Consider the following 17813-nt stretch of genomic DNA (forward strand, 5'->3'; position numbering starts at 1 on the left):
TTTATGTAAATTTTGCGACATGTAAGAATCCTTCAGTCGTTTACAGGGCCCAGACTTTGACGGGAATTAATTGAGCATCCTTTCGGGATTTTTTTACTACTTTCGGTCTTACCAGGGTAGAGCTCATTTTGCGCAACATGCTGATAGCCCAATGGGTACTTTTGTCCATTAGTTTGGTGACGAGGCAGTGAGATTCCTAAGTCCGTTGTGGTGTCATGCATGCGTCTTCGGCCTTTTACCAATGAGGCATGGCGTGCCGTTATACCCGAGCACCCACGAGCCCAGCGCCTGTATAGAAGACCATACCGGGTGCTGTCTTCATGTTCTATAGTGCATCGCTCTGCGGCGCCCAGAATCGATCACGCCCCTATATAAGTCGTGACGCAGCCAAGATACCCTCCTCTTTTGATGACCGAGAGTCCATGTCGTCGCCCCAGGGGACTTCTGTAGGATCCGAACCCCGGTCGCGGCCCCCGCCGGGTCGTCGAAGGGATAAGCCGCAGCTGTCTTGCAACCTTTGCCGTCGACGAAAGTGAGTACTTCGTTCGTCCCGTCCGTCTGAAAAAAAAAAGCAGCTGGGGGAACTGTTGAACGTGCTCACAACCCCGCGCGCTCCCTAGGCTTCGGTGTGATCGGCAGCAACCCTGCCAGACCTGTACGCACCGTGGGCTTCCATGCACGTACACCGGCAACGGGTCTCCCCCGTCCGGTGCATCGCAGCACGCCATACCACCCCGTCCCCGGCAGAACGTGCAGGCCCGCCTGGCTCAGCTTGAGCAGCTTGTGGTCTCCCTGGTGGACGATGACAGCCATGCCCGCACCGCCGCTCTTCCGAGCGGTCTCTTGAAACGGAGCCCAACCGCCTCGGCCTCATCGAGATCGATCTCCGAAGAGATTGCTGCGCGCGAGGCTTCCAAACACGAGCCGCTTCAGGTCTCCGAGGGGGGCAGTATTCGGGTCGACTCGTCCGGGTCTCGGTACGTCGGAAGCAACCATTGGACTTCCATCCTGGACGAAATCGCCGATCTGAAAGACAACCTCGAAGCGCAGGAGGACGCGCAGCAGCCCGATGTCCAGAATGACCGCATGCCGCTGCTCTACGGGTGTAAGCCGGCGTCGCGGGCCGAGATACTGGCCTCGATCCCGCCAAAATCCGTCGTCGACGGGTACATCTCTTACTACTTCAACGCCCTGGACTTGTCCTCAGGTCGGGTTTCCCATCCGAATTTGGCATGGACGATGTGTTGACACAACTTGACAGCCGCGGCTCACACAGGCAAATTCATCAGAGAGGTAAGTCGTCTCTTCCTTGGCTTGGGAGTCGCGAACGGGCTGACGGGAATCGCCGCGAAGTACGAGGCATTTTGGAAATCGCCGTCCGAGACTCCTGTGATGTGGCTCGGGCTGCTGTACTCCATCATGTGCATGGCCGTTATCTGTTCCGGGACGGCCCCGGAAGACCCCAGGGTCCTGATCGACCATTACCGGGAAAAGACGGCGCAATGCATGCTTTTGGGTAACTACACCAGGGGCGGGCCCTACAATTTTGCCACCATCTTCCAGTACGTGTTTATCGAGGTCTCCTCGCGCAAAGATGCCACCCAAGACATGGGGGTCCTCCATGGTATAACGATGAACCTGCTCCTACAGATGGGGTACCACCGAGACCCATCCAGATTTCCCGGCATATCCCCCTTCGACGGGGAGCTCAGACGCAGGGGTTGGGCCAGGGCTCTCGAGGGCGACCTTGTCATGTCGCTGCAGTCGGGCATGCCGCGAAGGATCAGGGATGATCACTGGGACACCGCGGAGCCCAGGAACCTCCACGACACGGATTTCGACGAGGATACGGAGGAGCTCCCGCCGAGCAGGCCAGAGACCGAGGTGACGGCCGTTCTCCAACTTATCGCGAGGAGGCAAATGGTCGTTGCTGTTGGGGCTGCCGTCGACCTGGCCACCTCGGCGAGGGTGCAACCGTATGCCGACGTTATGGCGGTCGACCAGCAGCTCAGAGACGCAGAGGCCAGGATCCCGCCGCCCCTGAGGCCGAGGTCCATGGTGGCGTCCCTGACAGACCCGCCGATTCTGATCATCCAACGCTTCTACATTGCGCTGATGTTTCGCGTCGGCCGGCTGATGATTCACCGCAAGTATCTGAGCCTCGACGTGGGCGGCGAGAGCTTCGGCTACTCCCGCAAGGCCTGCCTCGATGCCTGTCTGGAGCTGCTGCAGATCCAGCGAACGGTCGACGAGGAGGCGGCTCCGGGGCGTGTTCTACATTCTGCGGGGATCAAAATGACGTCGTTGGCTACCCATGGGTTCCTGACTGCGTGCATGACGCTGTGTCTCGTGGTGCACCAGGGCATACGGACGCCGGGCAACGAGCACGCCCTCGCTAGGGAGGAGGAGATCAAGGACGCGCTGATAAAATCACTCGCTGTCTGGAAACAGCGCCAATCCTCGTCGAAGGAAGCCTGCACGGCGGCCAAGTCGGTCAGGGTCGTTCTCAAGAAGGCCGGGTGGCTGGAGGACCTGGAGACGCCGAACTGGTCTCCGGCCCAGGGCCACACGCCGGGCTTCGACAACTTTCGCGGGGATTTCGGGGCGGAGAATGGGAACTTTGGCGGGATGGCGTCGACAATGTTGGGTGACGACTTGGGCGCCGAGGGCCTCCCCTGGTTTATGGACGACTTGGGCGGCGGCGACTTGGTTGGGGATGCTCAAGCAATGTTCGGCGACCAGATGATGCTCGGGCAATAAATTGCACGGAATTTTCTCCACCGCCAGACTTCCTCCAATGTTTGTCCAAGCATATTTTCCCCGGGATCTCTCTGAGTGCAGTGAAATTTTATGTTGCCGGATGACGGCGGCGCAGTTATGTCCTCGACGGGCTCCAGACCCCCACCCGTCCGCTTCTCCACCAAACGGCCCGTCCGGGCCGCTAGCAATAAACGGCCCCTTCCGGTGTTACCTCCGGAGCGGGGCCATTACCAGACCCTGGCGATTCGTCCTACCCAGCCGTCCACTCACACTGGCAATAAAACATCGGCCCCGGCTAGCCTTATCCTTCTAACCATTTGCTGACGGCTTTCTCTTGGAGAGAGGGGAAGCCTCACCTATTTTGGCGCAATCTCTCAGCACTTACCCAAGCATGGTCGCCAGCCCCGACAGCCCTCTCCCCTCATGCGGGCCATTGGAACCCGCCCCTTAGATATGAGGTAGCTTATCCACCCGACCGCAGGAGTCCTTCACCTGGCGAATGATGCGGTCGTTATTGATGACCAGATAGCTATATACCCCGTCGGTCTTTTATTCTATTGCCATTTACCACATCCATACACATTCCATCGGCGCAAACTGCTGAGACGACAATGGCCGGCGACTCAACCCTGGCCCTGCTGGTCGCAGTCGCACTGCTGACAGTCCTCTTCGTGGCCTCGAGGAAGGCCAAGGATGGCGACTCGTATTCCAAGCCCCTCAAGCTCCCAATCATCGGCGACCTCCACAACTCGCCGCTGCAGAGGCCCCTCTTGAACTGGGATGAATGGGCGAAGGCCAAGGGCCCGGTCGCGACGCCGAAGCTCTTCGGCATCGTCCCCATGGTGGTCCTCAACACCGCCGAGGCGGCGACGGAGCTCTTCGGGAAGCGCAGCGCGCGCTACAGCAACCGGCCGAGCTCCGTGAGCATGGAGATGATCACCGGGGCGGAGCGCGGGAAGTCCAAGTTCACCCTGATGCACGACTATGACGCCCACCTCAGGCTCCATCACCGCATGCTGTCGCCGAGCCTTGGGGCCGTCGCCGCTCCCCGGTACCAGCCCCTGATGGAGCTGGAGTCCAAGCAGCTTCTGCGCGACCTGTTCAGCGCCACCCGGTCGGGAGGCCAAGACGGCGCGGCCATGAGTAGCACAGACCTGCATCGTCATCTTGAGCGTACACAGTCCAGCGTCATCTTGGGTTTGCACTACGGCATAAGGGTCCCGTCTTACGACGACCCTACCTTCACCGAGATCGTCGACGTGCAGAAGAAGGTCACCTACGTCGCTGCCAACCCGGGCCTGGTCGACTTCGTCCCGCCCCTGCGCCGCCTCCCTGCCGTGATTTCGCCCTGGCGCCGCGCCGCGGACAAGCTGTACGACGCACAGAGCGAGCTGTACCTCCGCTTGTTGGAGAGGGGGATGAGCGCGCCGGGCTGGAACGCAACCAAGCAAGCACGCGCCATCGCCGCCAAGCACGCCGAGGCCGACGGGGTGCCCGACATAGACCTCGCCTTCACCCTCGCCACGAGCATCCAGGGCGGCATGGAGACCGGCCCGAGACAGATGCTGTGGCTCCTGGTTGCCGCCCACACGAACCCCGACTTCGTGGCGCGGGCGCATGCCGTCCTGGACGACGTCGTCGGCCGCGAGAGGCCGCCGCAGTTCGCGGACCGGCCGGGGCTGGCGTACATCGACGCCGTCATGTCGGAGGTCATGCGGTGGCGGCCGATCGCGCCCGGGAGCATCCCGCGGAGGGCGGACGCCGAGGACGAGATCTACGGCACGCGGATAGCCAAGGGCGCGACGCTGTTTGCGAATGCGTGGGCCATTGGGCGGGACGAAAAGGTCTTCAGCGAGGCGCTCGGGGACCTGGGGGCCTTTGTGCCGGAGCGGTGGCTCGACGGCGACGGCGGCCTGCGCACCGATCTGCCCCTGACGGTGTTCGGCCACGGCAGGCGGAGCTGCCTGGGCAAGCGGGTGGCTCTGGACAACACCTTCATGGTCTTTGCCAGTCTGTTGTGGGCCTTTGACGTGGTGCCCGTGGAGGAAATTGATTCGATGGCCATGGAGGTGACGGGTTTCATGACGGCGCCGTCGGAGTTCAGGCTCGGACTTAAGCCTCGGGGACCGTGGGTTGACAAGTTTGTGCAGAGGGAATGGGATGAATCCCCGGACTTGAGCAAGGTCATGGGGCCTTGGTTGGATGTCGAGGGCTAATAGATGGGCTCGAACGGGATAGAGAGATTGTGATTCAGACCTTTCAACGCCCCCGCGACCCCTCCTTTCCAAGCATGAAGAGCCCCGTGCCAGCTGCTCAGTCTCTAGATCGATGCCAAACCTCTAAAACCGGTCGTGCAACAGGAACTGCTATGCCGGGCGGGTGAATGGATAATACAAGACCAGTCGATCACAAGAGGTAGAACTGCGACTCTGGCCGGTCTTGATCCGAGTTTGACGATTAAACGTACATCAAGGCTCGTCATCAAAGGCAACGTATGCTAGACACCGGACATGTCTTGGCCCGTATCATCGTCCTTGGTGTAAGGCGGCTCCTCCGCAGCTACCCTGACTAGGTTTATCCCTTTTAGAAATCCCGCGACACAAGCTTCCTAATATCTTGGCTTCGCCCCGTTCCACACTGGGCAGTATTGTCCGTCAAGCAAAGCCTGGCTCTTACCCGGGCACAAGCTGGCCTAAACTACTCCCGGGATAAGCCCTCACTGACTCGGGTTTCTCTAACTTGGCTCGCGTTTGCTCGCTTCTAAGAGAAATCGCCGACAGAGCCGGATCGTTGTGTTGCCTGGATGGTGGCTTCTTATTGCAATCCTCTGGCGTATCATCTTAATATCCGACATGATTTCGAGGCACAGTCACTTGATCGTCTGTAAACGAAGAATAGTGTGTTGCAACTTCAATTCTAAAATTCTTGGTATTTCTAACGCCGGTTTGATTGATTTGTTTAACGACGATCCCAACTATCCTATTTCCACCGAGCGTCGGGGCACTCCTCCCGGGGGGTCCGTCGCTTTGATGCTGCCTAAATTGCCCAAAAACCTGTACCAAGAATGAGATGACAGCCAACGCATCAAAGGGGGGGGGTCCTACTCACGCCTATTCTGACTCCGATGTATGTGCCAAACTAGCCCGAGCCGCAGACGCAGCCCTCGCGGAGCGCAGGGAGGATGTTGGGGAAGGGGAAGCACTGGCGGCCCTGGGCCTCGCAGTTCTCGCTCGCAGTGCCGCAGGCATCGTCGGTGCAGGGGCCGGTGTACTGCGCGGCGGAGGCAGCGACGAGGGCGAAGACGGTGATGAAGATGCCACGCATTTTTGCTGGTTACGGAGTTTTGGGGTAGGAGCCCGGCGTTTGGAGCGTTGCGCGAAAGAAGGGACGGGTTTCGAGTTGTTTTTTAAATCGGACGAAAGAAAAGCTGGAGACTGTTGACTGACGATGAGATGCTGGGGAGAGATGGGACCCCGAGACTGTGCGTTCGTCTTGATTATATACTTCTATGTCAAGACAGGACGACAGCATGATAGTCGACTCCGCTCTCCCCTCCTCACCTCCATCATCTGCCCAAGAACAACTCAGGGAGTATCATGTCTATTTTGGAGGCTCTACTATGGAGGCTCGGCCACGGACGTCTGGCGCCGCAGTCGGCTGGCGGTCCGAAAACCTTGGCTGCACCTTGGCGGGTTTTGGGTATTGTTGGTTTCCAAGGGGGGTAGGGGCGGCATTGCTGTTAGTCCAGAGTAAGCAATGACGGATCTGCCATAAGCGGTGAAAAGCTTTGGTTGCGGTCTCGCGCTGGCCTTGGCGATGAACGTTTCAATTATTTTTTGTCCTGTTCTTGGCTCTCTGGTGCGGGACGTTGTCCGCGTCTCAGAGCCTTTATTTAGATGGACAAGAATCCGACTGTAGCGGGCCCCCACGACCGACGGTAGTGAGTTGTCGATTTGTCGGCCCCCCCACACACGACCAAATGGATCAGCCCATGGGGAACGTCAAAATAGCAAAAGGGGGTTGTATCCTTGCCTCGCTGATGTGCCGGTCGCACCGTGGTTGTCCTCGCAGTGTGTTTGGGCTGTTATTAGTCCCGCGAGTCAGCGATCGCTCTGGGAGCCAATGCAACCAAAGGTTATTTTGAAACGGCCCGACGGGAATGGAATGAAACGGGACCGGGGTCGAAGTCCACTCAGGGCGAATAGGCGCTTGCATGGCATTCTCTTGTCGATGTCTTCTCCACTGCGTCTTGGTGTATGGCCCCTATCTAATGATTACTTGGACGATCGGAGAGGCGTATAGGTGAGCTGTGGCAGGCACAGGCGGCAGGTTGTATGGTCACGGCAAAGACAGCAGGATGATGGAGGTTCTCTCATTGTCTCAATTGAACATTCGAAAGTTCATTCCTTCATATGACGAACAGATTTCGGAGGGGAAGGGCGAGGACCGAATGACTGCGAATAGTCCTGGATCGCCGGAAGCGGCCCCGGGTCGTATGGGTGGATCTTAGTGCCGGAGTTCGGTGCCGGCCCGCCGACCGGGACCGGATCTCCAACTTAGGAAACTGGCTCGGTTTACCCACATAACGCCAAAGAAGGCGCAACTAATATAACCTTAAAATGACCTGCGAATAGACTCGCCTGGAATGGCTTCATAAACGGAAGCTGGTGCAAACACAACGGCTTATTCAATGTAATCCCAGCCTCTGGCGAGTAAGTCTCTATTGAAAACCAACCGTCTGGGATTTTCTTTCTTTTTAAATTCCTCAGATATGGAACTAACCAGAGGATTTGCACCATTAATCCTACTCTTACGCTTCTTAAGGTGACAAGGACAAATCAATAGGTAGGTATCCAGCTGTCATGCGATTGGGCCGCCTGACCCTGACGAGCTCATCTCGGCGCGATCCCCACCACCAGGCCTCTTTTAAGTCGAATTTTTCCGCAGAGCAATGACTCCTCCAGGTTCAAGCTCAGGCTTTGTTGAGCTTGGTAGGAGTCAGACGTACACCCTCAGCACAGCATCAAAACACAGAGGCCTTGCCGTTGCAGAAGCACTTCTTGAGGCATAACTCGGTCAGCACGATGGATCGACACCGCCAATATGACTCACTGGACACGCCATTCCTTCTACATTGAGCCTGCAGGCTCTGGCTGGTTGGCCGAACCAACGCAGTCATTTAAAGATATGGACGCCCAGTCTCACCGCACGAAGCCACGCGGCTCATTTGCTCGGGTCGCTGCTAGGCTGCAACTGATAGATTAAGGATAAAAGAACTTTTGTCGCATCTTCAGCATGGCCGCTCCTGTTCGACCGAGTTATCGCGTATTTTCTTCACAGGGACGTAGTCGCTCGGCGGGAAACCTAAAGAGAAAAAGAAGAAAAAACGACGAGTTTCCTTCATTGCCTTCATCAGCAGTGCTCCAATGAGCCTTATGTGTCTCAACGACGACACGTTGGGCCCGGTCGTCCACGGCTGCCGCAACGACTTTGATTTCACCGCCAAGTTTGAACAGACCGTTCTGTCGATCGTCCCGGCGTCCATATTCATCGTGTCCGCGCTACTTCGTCTGATTCGCCTGTTTCGCAAGCCGAAACTCGTCGACGGAGCCATCCTACAATGGCTCAAATGTGTAAGCTGGAAGGCTACTAGCTGCTCACGCCGTTCTGATTCCTATGCAGTCGTTTCTTGTGGTCTACACTGGCCTCCGGCTTGGCCAGCTGGTTCTGACAAGCCGCGGCACTTACTGGGCATCCCGGTCTGGAGTCGCTTCGGAGGCGATGGCCTTCGTTGTCGGCCTAGTCATGATTCTGCTTTCCTTCTTGGAGCATGCCCGCTCGCCCCGGCCATCGATACTGCTGGGCATTTACCTGCTGATTACCATTCTCTTTGACACTGCCCAGTCGCGGACGTTATGGCTTTCGGCGAACTCTGCAAACGATCTTCACCAAGCGCGTCTCTCGGTTGCGGCTGTCGCTCTCAAGACAGCCATCCTCGTGCTCGAGTCTCTAAAGAAACGTCAAGCGTCAAACATTGAGAAGCAACAGAGCCCGGAGGTGACCAGCGGTATCATCAGTCTCGCGACTTGCTTCTGGGCCAACAAGCTCTTTCTCAGAGGCTACCGTAAACTCCTCACGATCGAGGACTTGTTCGCGCTTGACGGGGCAATGTCTGCGGAGACGCTGTACGCCAGGTTCGAACCGCATCTAGAAAAGAACAGGGCCGCGGGCCGCAAGCATGTCCTGGCCAGGAGCATCGCCCGCACGCTCGCGGTTCCTCTGGTCCTCCCTGTGCTGCCACGACTCTGCCGGACGGTCTTCGTTTTCAGCCAACCTCTTATGATTGAGAGCCTGCTAGAGTACCTGCAGGAGCCCGACGGCTCCTCCTCGCCCAGCAAGGGGTACGGATTCATCGGCGCCACCGTCATCATCTACGTCGGCATTGCCGCGTCCGAGTCCCTGGGCTCGTATTTCCAGGGGCGCTTCGTCCACATGGTGAGAAGTATTCTGGCGTCGGCCGTGTATCGCAAAACAACCATCATGAGCCTTTCCGCAGCGGACGACGCCGCGGCCCTGACGCTCATGAACGCCGACGTGGAGCGCATCAAGAGCGGTCTCTCGCCGCTGCACGAGTATTGGGCCAACACGCTCGAAGTCGCGTTGGCGTGCTGGCTGCTGCAGCGCCAGATCGGCGCGGCCTTCGTGGCGCCCGTCATCGTCGTAGTCGTTTGTGCCGCGGCGTCGACCCTCACCGCAAAGGTCACGGGGAAACGCCAGACGTTGTGGATGGAGTCCATCGAGCGGCGGGTGGGGGCCACCGCCAAAGCCATCTCGAGCATGAAGGCGCTGAAGATCTCGGCCATGTCCGGCCCCGTGGAGGACATGATCCACGGGCTGCGCCTGAAGGAGCTCGGCGTGGGCGGCAGATGGCGCTTGATGCTCCTCGCGGCCTCGGCCATCGCCTTCACGCCCGCTCGGATCGGCCCCGTCATGGCGTTTGCCGTGACGTCCCGGACCCTCGACGTCACGCGCATCTTCACTTCCATGGTCTATCTCATGCTCCTGACCGGCCCGCTGGGGCATCTGTTCCAAACCATTCCAGATCTGGTTTCGGCGTTTGCTTGCCTGGGTCGCATCCAGGCCTATCTCGACAAGGAAACGCGGGTCGACTTCCGCAAGTCCCCCGAGCCCCCCAGCCCTTCGGAAAAGAGCCCCGACAGCGTGTCTACGGAGACGGAGACCGCGGCTATTGCGGTGAAGCAGGCCTCGTTCGGGTGGGTCGAAGGGAACAACGTCTTGGAGGGAATCGACATCGCCATACCCGCCGGCTCGCTCTCCATCATCGTAGGCCCCGTGGCGTCCGGCAAGTCGACGTTGCTGATGGGGCTCCTCGGAGAGACACCCTTCAGCTCCGGCGAGGTGGTCCTGGGCGCCAACCACCGCAGGATAGGCTACTGCGACCAGTCCCCGTTCCTCTACAACAAGACGATCAAGGCCAACATCGTCGGCCATTCCGAGCTCCGCCCCGAGCGCTACGCCGAGGTCGTCGAGGCGACCATGCTCTCGGCCGACTTTGCCGCCCTGCCCAGGGGAGACCGCACCAGCATCGGGAGCAACGGCGTGGCTCTGAGCGGCGGCCAGAGGCAGCGGGTTGCCCTCGCGCGCGCGCTGTACCTGGAGGCGGACCTGTTGGTCCTGGATGACATCCTGAGCGGCCTCGATGCCAACACCGAGGAGCTCGTCTTCCGCCGAGTCTTTGGCGACGGCGGCATCGTCCGCCGCAGGGGCGTCACCGCCGTGCTGTGCACGCACTCGGTCCGACACCTGCCGTGGGCGGATCACATCGTCGCCCTCGACACCGGCGGCACGGTCGTGGAGCAGGGCTCGTTTGCCGACCTGCAAACCAACGACAAGTATGTCCGGAGCCTGCAGATCGACGGGCCGGGGGAGCGCACCGATCCCCGCCGTGGCGCCACCCGGGAGCCGGACCAGGCCCCCATGGCGCAGACCCCGACCGAAGCCCCCCGCGTGGCCGAGGAGACGGACAGGGCGCGCCAGCTGGGCGACGCCGCGGTCTACAGACACTACTTCGGCAGCATCGCGAACTGGGTCGTCGCGGCCTTCGTCTTCTGGTGCTGCAGCCACGCGTTCACCTTCACGTTCCCCACCGTGTGGCTGAGGTTCTGGTCCGAGGACATCACGTCCCGGGCCCCGAGGAGGTCCGGGGCGTTCTACACGGGCATCTACGCGCTCCTCCAAGTCACGAGCCTCGGGTCGCTCATGATGATGGTCCTGATCTGCACCCAGACCATGATCTCGCAGTCGGGGTCGAGCCTGCACCGGCAGGCCGTCCGCACGCTCATGGGCGCGCCGCTGCGGTACTTTGCGACGACGGACGCGGGCACCGTGACGAACCTGTTCGCCCAGGACCTGGCCCTGATAGACGGCGAGCTGCCGCTGGCCCTGATCAACTTCACGGGGCTGGCCTTCTCCGCCGTGGCCATGGCCGTCGTCATCGGCGTCTCGTCGCCCTGGCTGGCCATCAGCTACCCGTTCCTCGTCGCGGTCCTGTGCCTCGTGCAGACGTTCTACCTCCGGACGTCGAGGCAGCTGCGGATCCTGGAACTCGAGGCGAAAGGCCCGCTCTAGTAAGTCGCAGCCACCATCTTCGCCCGTCCCCCCCCGGCGGCAGCAGCAGCAGCAGCAGTCCCGCTAACACGCCCCCCCTTTAGCTCCCATTTCATCGACACCCTGAAGGGGCTGGCCACGCTGCGGGCCCTGGGGTTCGTCGCGTCGGAAGTGCTCGTCAACAGCGGCCTGGTCGACACCAGCCAGCGGCCGGCCTACCAGCTCGCGGCCATCCAGAACTGCCTGCACCTGGTGCTCAAGCTCCTCGTCGCCGTCCTCGCGACCGTCGTGGTGGCGCTCGCGACCCGGCTGCGGGCGAGCTCCGGCCTCGCGGGGACGTCCCTCGTGACGCTGATGGCGTTCGGCGACTCGCTGACCGTCATCGTGCAGTCGTACACGACGCTCGAGACGAGCATCGGCGCCGTGGCGCGCCTCAAGGCCTTCAGCGACGCGGTCGCGCCCGAGTCGGGCCCCGGCGAGGACGTTGTCCCCGGGGACAGCTGGCCCGAGAACGGCGCGATCGAGATAAAGGGCGTTTCGGCCTCCTACGACGCCCCTCCCCAAGACGCACCGGGCAAAGAAGGGGGGGAGGAGGAGCCCGGCCCGGCCGGCGACCTCGCCCTGCGGGACCTGCACCTCTCGATCCGCCCCGGCGAGAGGGTAGCCGTGTGCGGCCGGACGGGGAGCGGCAAGTCGTCGCTGATCCTCCTGCTGCTCCGGCTGCTCGACCCGCTCCCGGGCCGCGGGGACGCGGGCGGGGTCGTGATGGACTCGGTGCCCATCGACAGGGTCGACCGCGACGCGCTGCGGCGCCGCGTGATCGCCGTGTCGCAGGACGCCGTCTTCCTCCCGGACGGCTCGACCGTGCGCGAGAACCTCGACCCGTCCGGGGCCGCGGGCGAGGCCGAGTGCCACGCCGCGCTGGAGCTGGTCGGCTTGCTCGCGGGGGTGCGGGCGCGGGGCGGCGTCGGCGCCGCGATGGCCGCCGACTCGCTCAGCCAGGGCCAGAAGCAGCTGTTCTGCCTCGCGCGCGCGGTCCTGCGCCGGCGCGCCAGGAGCAGCCGCGGCGGCGGCGGCGGCGTCCTCCTGCTCGACGAGGTCTCCTCGGGCGTCGACCGGGCCACCGACCTCGCGATGCAGGCCGTCATCCGCCGCGAGTTCGCCGGGTACACCGTGGTCATGGTGTCGCATCGCCTGGACGCGGTCCTGGACTGCGACACGGTCGTCGTCATGGACAAGGGGCGCGTGGCCGAGACGGGCGAGCCGCGGGCTCTGAAGGAGCGGGAGGGGGGCATGTTCAGAGAGCTGTGGGACAGCAGCAGGACGGCGGAGGGTTGACGGCGGGCTCGGGGGGCTCGATGGAAATCGCAGTCAGGCGAACACCTCTGGTGTTCATACGGAGACGGGAAATACAAAAGGACTTGGCGAGGGCTTGTGATCCGGGAGGGGGGGGGGGGGCTTATTTCATAATAAAAGGGAGGGCGAGGGTTTGCGAGAACGGATGATTGATAAAAGTAATGTTGAGTTAATTAGAGGCCCATGCTTTGGGTATAGATGCAGTTGCGACGGCTAGCCGTCATCTCTCATGACAAGAAGTAGAAGAAAAACATGGAAATCGGTTTTATACATCCTCCTCCCCCCTCCCTCCCTCCTCATACACCACCCCCTATTCCTCTTTCCTACGACGACTCGGCCTTGAGCTCCTTCGAGATGCCCGTCGCGATCCAGTCGGCGATGGCCATGTTGGTGACCATGGGGTTCACGCCGCTGGCGCTGGGGAACACGCTCGCGTCGGCGACGAAGAGGTTCTCGGTGGCCCAGACGTGGCCCCGGGGCCCGACGACGCCCTCGTCCTCGTTGGGGGCCATGCGGCACGTGCCCATCTGGTGCGCCGACGAGAAGATGCCGACGGGCGGCGCGTTGCCGACCCGGCGCACCTTGTCCAGCCACGCGGCGAACCTGGGGTCGTTGACGCCCTCGAGCATGGCCTTCTCGTCCTCGTCGTCATCCCCGTCGTCGGACGCCAGCGACGACGCCGCGGCCGCCTTCTCGGGGGCGCCGGCGGAGCCGTGGTCCTCGCGCACAAACGGCTCGACGCCCGGGATGCCGGCGTGGATCTCATAGGCGCCCTCGACGTGGCAGATCTTGGCGAGGGCGACGACGCCCTCGAGGGTGTGCGCGCGGTCGAAGTCGGACACGACGTAGTCGACGCGCGGGCGGCCCGAGACGGGGTCCGGGTACACGCGGCCCGGGTCGCGGTCGCGCGTGAGGGCGATGAAGGCGCCGAAGTGCCGGAAGCGGAGCTCCGTGAGCTTCGCCTGGAGGCCCGAGTGCCACGGCATGCTGGCGAGGATGGCGTAGGGCTGTTTGTTGGTGGGTCGGTTAGCTGACGCTGTCTTTTCTCTTCCCTGGAGGCTTTGGAGGGGGGACGTACAATCATGCATGTGGGCTCCAGCTTCACGCCGTGGCCGGCCTTGTCGAGGTCCTCGAAAGAGGTGCAGTAGCTGGTGATGATGCCACCTGTCGGGGGGAGGATCGCGTCAGTCATCTATCAAGTAGGAATACAACTCGATTTACTCACCCTCCCACGGCTTGGTCTCTTCTTTCCAGTATCCTCCCACAAAGTTGCAGGGGTGCACGTAGAGGTTGCGTCCAATGTGTCGGTTCTGAGAGACGTCAGCAGGGTTGTTCCCTACATACGCACGCACGCGAAACATGTCGACTTACAGTCAGCCCGCTCCTCAGCAGCACCAGGGGGCTGGACACGGAGCCCGCGGACACGATGACCTTCTTGGCCTTGACGATGACCTGTCTCGTGGTGCGCTGGTCCAGGGGCGCGGTGGGGAGGCCGTCGGCGTCCCTCGACACCCACTTGCCAACGACGCCGGTGGCGCGCTTGGAGCCGCCCGACTCGTCGAAGGTGACCCGCTCGACCTCGAAGCCCTCGACGAACTTGGCCCCCGACGCCGCCGCCGCCGGCAGCCAGCTGACTGCGGGGCCCTGCTTCTCGGCCGACCCGCAGCCCAGGTGGCACTGGCCGCAGTGGTGCTCGGCGCCGGCCGTGTTCTGCGGGGCGACCGTGGCGTGCCACCCCAGCTTGCGGGACCCGTCCAGCAGGACCTGGTTGCGGTGGTTGTGGCGCACGTGGTCGGCGCTCACGCCCATGAAGTCGCACACCTTGTCCAGGCAGGCCTGGAACTGGGGCGAGGTGAAGAAGGGCAGGCCGCGCTGCTCGGACCACTCCTTGCGCACGAAGCCCTGCGTCTGGAGGCTGACGCTCCAGTTGACGGTCCCGCCGCCGCCCCAGCAGCTGCCGGCGACCAGGTTCAGCGAGCTGTCGTCGCTGGTGACGAAGCCGCCGTTCTCGAACAGGTACTGGCAGCCCGTGTCCTGGGCCATGGGCAGCTGGGACGGGGCGAAGTAGTACGACTTGTCGACGACGAGGACGCTGTGGCCCGCCTCGGCCAGCACCTTGGCGGCCACGGCGCCTCCGCAGCCCGATCCGACGATGACGACGTCGGTCTCGACGACGGCCGGCGCGTCGGACGCCTCGAACTGTAAGAAGTTGAAATCGAAGGCCTCGCCGTGCTTCTGGGACTCGGGCGCGTCCGTGTAGCCGGTCAGCTCCCGGAGCAGGGGGCTCGTCTGCACGGCGCACTTCTGGGCCAGCAGGCATATCGACTTTGACAGGACCCGGATCGTCGGGATCCGCGACGTCTGCCAGCCCTTGAGGATCTGCTCGCGGACGTGGAGCGGCTGCTGGTGGACCGGGGTCCAGTAGCCGGTGAGGAGCAGGGTGCCTGTGCGGGTGCTGTCAAGCGCGGGGCGGGTCAGTCACGATTGATCAATGTCCATTCCGCGGCGCGGCGCGGCGCGTCGCTCTCTCATCATCATCATCATCATCATCATCATCGTCACTCACGCTAAGGCGCCCATGGCACCGCCCAGCTGGCGCTGGGCGCCCGAGGGCAGCGCGGCCAAGGTCCTCGTGGTGCTCTCGACGAATTCGGGGTCATGCGCGGGGTTGTGCGCCAGGTACTCCTGGAACTTCTCCTCGGTCGGCGGGTTCTCCATGGTGTTCTGGATGAGCTCGAGGGCGGCGGCGTAGTCGGCCTCGGACACGGGGACCTGGCTCGACTCCTCCGAGAAGGCGGCCGGTCGCGCGATGGACGGGAGGACGGCCTCGAGCAGGGACCGCAGGACGGCCCATTGCGTCTCGGTCCAGAACTCGGCGCTCGGCAGCGCTGGCAGCGGGATCTGGACGGAGGTGCCGGGGACCTTTTGCGGCACGGTGGCGACCATGGTGGACGAGGACGAGGACGAGGGCAGGACGGGTGTGTGTGCTTGTTGATACGGGCTGGCGAAGCAGGCTGGCTGTCTTGGCGGGCACGCACGGATGCGAAGGTCGAGAAAAGGGAAGAGAAAGAAAGAATGAGAGAAGGGCAGAAAGGGAGCAGCTAGCTATTCACGGATGGTCGAGGAACGACTAAGTTAATGAAGGATCGGGCGAGGGGGAGCTTGGGATTAGGTATGCTGTCAGTGGCACATGGGCGAGCGGGAGAAGGCACCTCGGAAGCTTATGATTGACTGATGTTTTGCTGTGCGGAAAGCAAAAGGCACGTCGTTGGAGGGCCCCCCTGCCGCTCGCATGTTGGTGGTGCTGCAGGGGTTGCGTGTTTCCCATGTATGCGGGGTCTGTGCGACGAGGCATCTTGATGGATCTCCATCTCTTGGGCAATCTAGCCCAGATCCGGGATGCTTCGCATTGGTCAGAAGCTCCCACCACCCCGGCAGTCATCTCTGGGGCCAATCGGCATCAGAAGACGCGGAGCTACACGTTCGGCGCGGAGCTACACGTTGGCTCCAGGCCATCTTGGCCGGTGGCGACGGCAGCGAGAAGGCGACGCCGTGGTAAGGGCGGGGAACAGAGTTGGGGTAAGCAAAACCGAAATCAAGTGTGCCGGATTGGTTTGCAATGGCGGGGTGCAGGTCGGACTATTGCACGACGACACTCGGGGCGCGCATGCAACCTCAGCACGCGGGCGGGTGGCTTGGTGCGTGAACGATTTGAGCTGGCGATGCGGGGAAGGGAAGAAGGAGGGGGTGGAGGGGACGGGACGGGAACCAGTCGGAGCCCGAGGGGCTTGCTAACCAAGCGAGGCGCTGACACCATGTACGGTAGTTAGGGCGGGCATATCGCTGCACAAGAGGTACTGAACTGAAAAATGGGAGACGCCCGATGCGGCATCGATGCGGCGAACAGATGCGTGGCGCGGCTGCCACACGCGGTGCCCACGCCTTGTCCTCTGAACGTCTTGGTTTCAACCCGACACAACCGCGAGCTTAATTACAGCCGAGCTCCCAGCCAAGTGGTCCCAGACTGTTGCCGAATGGCCGGACCCGACGGCGAAGGCGAGGAACCCCCAAGGCGCCGCCGACGGGAGGATGCTGGACGGCGTGCTCTGTGGCCTGCCTGCCTGTCTGCAGATGGTACGTTGCCGCCGTCGCTCGCCAGGGTGAGATTCTTTGGATTGTGGGACGGATGAAGGATGTTGCTCGTAGCTGGCCGGGCACGGCCGAGTTGGGCCTCGGCTCGCATGGACGTCACGAAACGGGGAGAACTGGCTCATGAATTGCCATCTGTCATGTCGCTGCAATGCCCTCGTTTGTTGCAGGCGACCCTCTGGGAGGTAGTAGGTACACGAATGAATGGATGGATGGGATTCGGAGCTCCGCAAAACACACGCTAAACTTTATTTCTTCTTCTTCGTCTCTCCCAATTTCGCCCAGTGTGGCGGCATTATAATATGCAGCGTCTGGCGCCGTCACGCCTCCCCGGTCTCCGATTCCGCACCCCGGTCCCCGGTCCCCGGCGCCGCTTCCCTTCCGTGGCCGACGGCTTACCGAGCTGCCGCCGCCGCCCCATCTTCAGCTACGGCTGGAAACGAGAAACTTGGGTTCCGGGCCGAGTCTAGGGGAGCTTCGGGGCCGCCCAGTCCCCTGGCGTACGGGTCCGAAAAGCCGGCTAGCGCATCGGGTTGCCGTTTAGCACGGCCACCCACCTACCTCATTGAGGGAGGGGCCTGCGGATCCGGGCGAGCGGACAAGCTACAGTACACTACCTAGGTAGCCGCGAGCCAGAAGCAGACGTGGACAACCGGGCATGGTGAGTGGCCAAATGCAAGATTGGCTCCCCCTCGAACCTGCAGCTAGCATACAGGCCCGGCTACAGGTGGATATTTTTCAGGGTCCAATGGCGGAGTCTGTCCCTCCTTACAGGGATGGGCGCTGGGTGTCATCTGGCGATGGGCGGTCTGGCGGCCAAGAGGGTTCAAAGGGGAAGTTGGGGCCGGGGGGATCGAAGCCGAATTTGTTGGGGTGAAAAAAAAGAGAGAAGACTGGGAGAATGCATGTGAGAGTCGATC

The 17813-nt window shown here is 61.9% G+C and overlaps 5 protein-coding genes across 5 annotated transcripts; 3 read left to right on the forward strand and 2 right to left on the reverse strand.

The window, feature by feature from the left end:
- Positions 1–422: 422 nt before the first annotated feature.
- EsH8_IV_000562 (Zn(II)2Cys6 transcription factor) lies at positions 423–2760 on the forward strand (the record flags this gene model as incomplete). Its single annotated transcript, XM_083265452.1, has 4 exons — positions 423–532; positions 621–1207; positions 1262–1293; positions 1354–2760. 4 exons carry the CDS (start codon positions 423–425, stop codon positions 2758–2760), a joined length of 2136 nt encoding a protein of 711 aa, XP_083124347.1.
- A 611-nt stretch (positions 2761–3371) lies between these two features.
- On the forward strand, positions 3372–4976 carry EsH8_IV_000563 (cytochrome P450; the record flags this gene model as incomplete). Its single annotated transcript, XM_083265453.1, has 1 exon — positions 3372–4976. The coding sequence occupies one exon, from the start codon at positions 3372–3374 to the stop codon at positions 4974–4976; it is 1605 nt and encodes a 534-aa protein (XP_083124348.1).
- A 922-nt stretch (positions 4977–5898) lies between these two features.
- EsH8_IV_000564 (uncharacterized protein) lies at positions 5899–6084 on the reverse strand (the record flags this gene model as incomplete). Its single annotated transcript, XM_083265454.1, has 1 exon — positions 5899–6084. The coding sequence occupies one exon, from the start codon at positions 6082–6084 to the stop codon at positions 5899–5901; it is 186 nt and encodes a 61-aa protein (XP_083124349.1).
- A 2102-nt stretch (positions 6085–8186) lies between these two features.
- EsH8_IV_000565 (uncharacterized protein) lies at positions 8187–12726 on the forward strand (the record flags this gene model as incomplete). Its single annotated transcript, XM_083265455.1, has 3 exons — positions 8187–8393; positions 8443–11408; positions 11493–12726. 3 exons carry the CDS (start codon positions 8187–8189, stop codon positions 12724–12726), a joined length of 4407 nt encoding a protein of 1468 aa, XP_083124350.1.
- Positions 12727–13067: 341 nt separating this feature from the next.
- On the reverse strand, positions 13068–15690 carry EsH8_IV_000566 (uncharacterized protein; the record flags this gene model as incomplete). The annotated part of the gene is made up of 5 exons (XM_083265456.1): positions 13068–13751; positions 13823–13908; positions 13970–14054; positions 14116–15199; positions 15311–15690. The coding sequence occupies 5 exons, from the start codon at positions 15688–15690 to the stop codon at positions 13068–13070; spliced, it is 2319 nt and encodes a 772-aa protein (XP_083124351.1).
- Between the last annotated feature and the right edge of the window lie 2123 nt (positions 15691–17813).

The sequence above is a fragment of the Colletotrichum jinshuiense genome, chromosome 4 (genome assembly GCF_051148585.1).
Source record: "Colletotrichum jinshuiense chromosome 4, complete sequence".
Taxonomy (NCBI): Eukaryota; Fungi; Ascomycota; class Sordariomycetes; order Glomerellales; family Glomerellaceae; genus Colletotrichum; species Colletotrichum jinshuiense.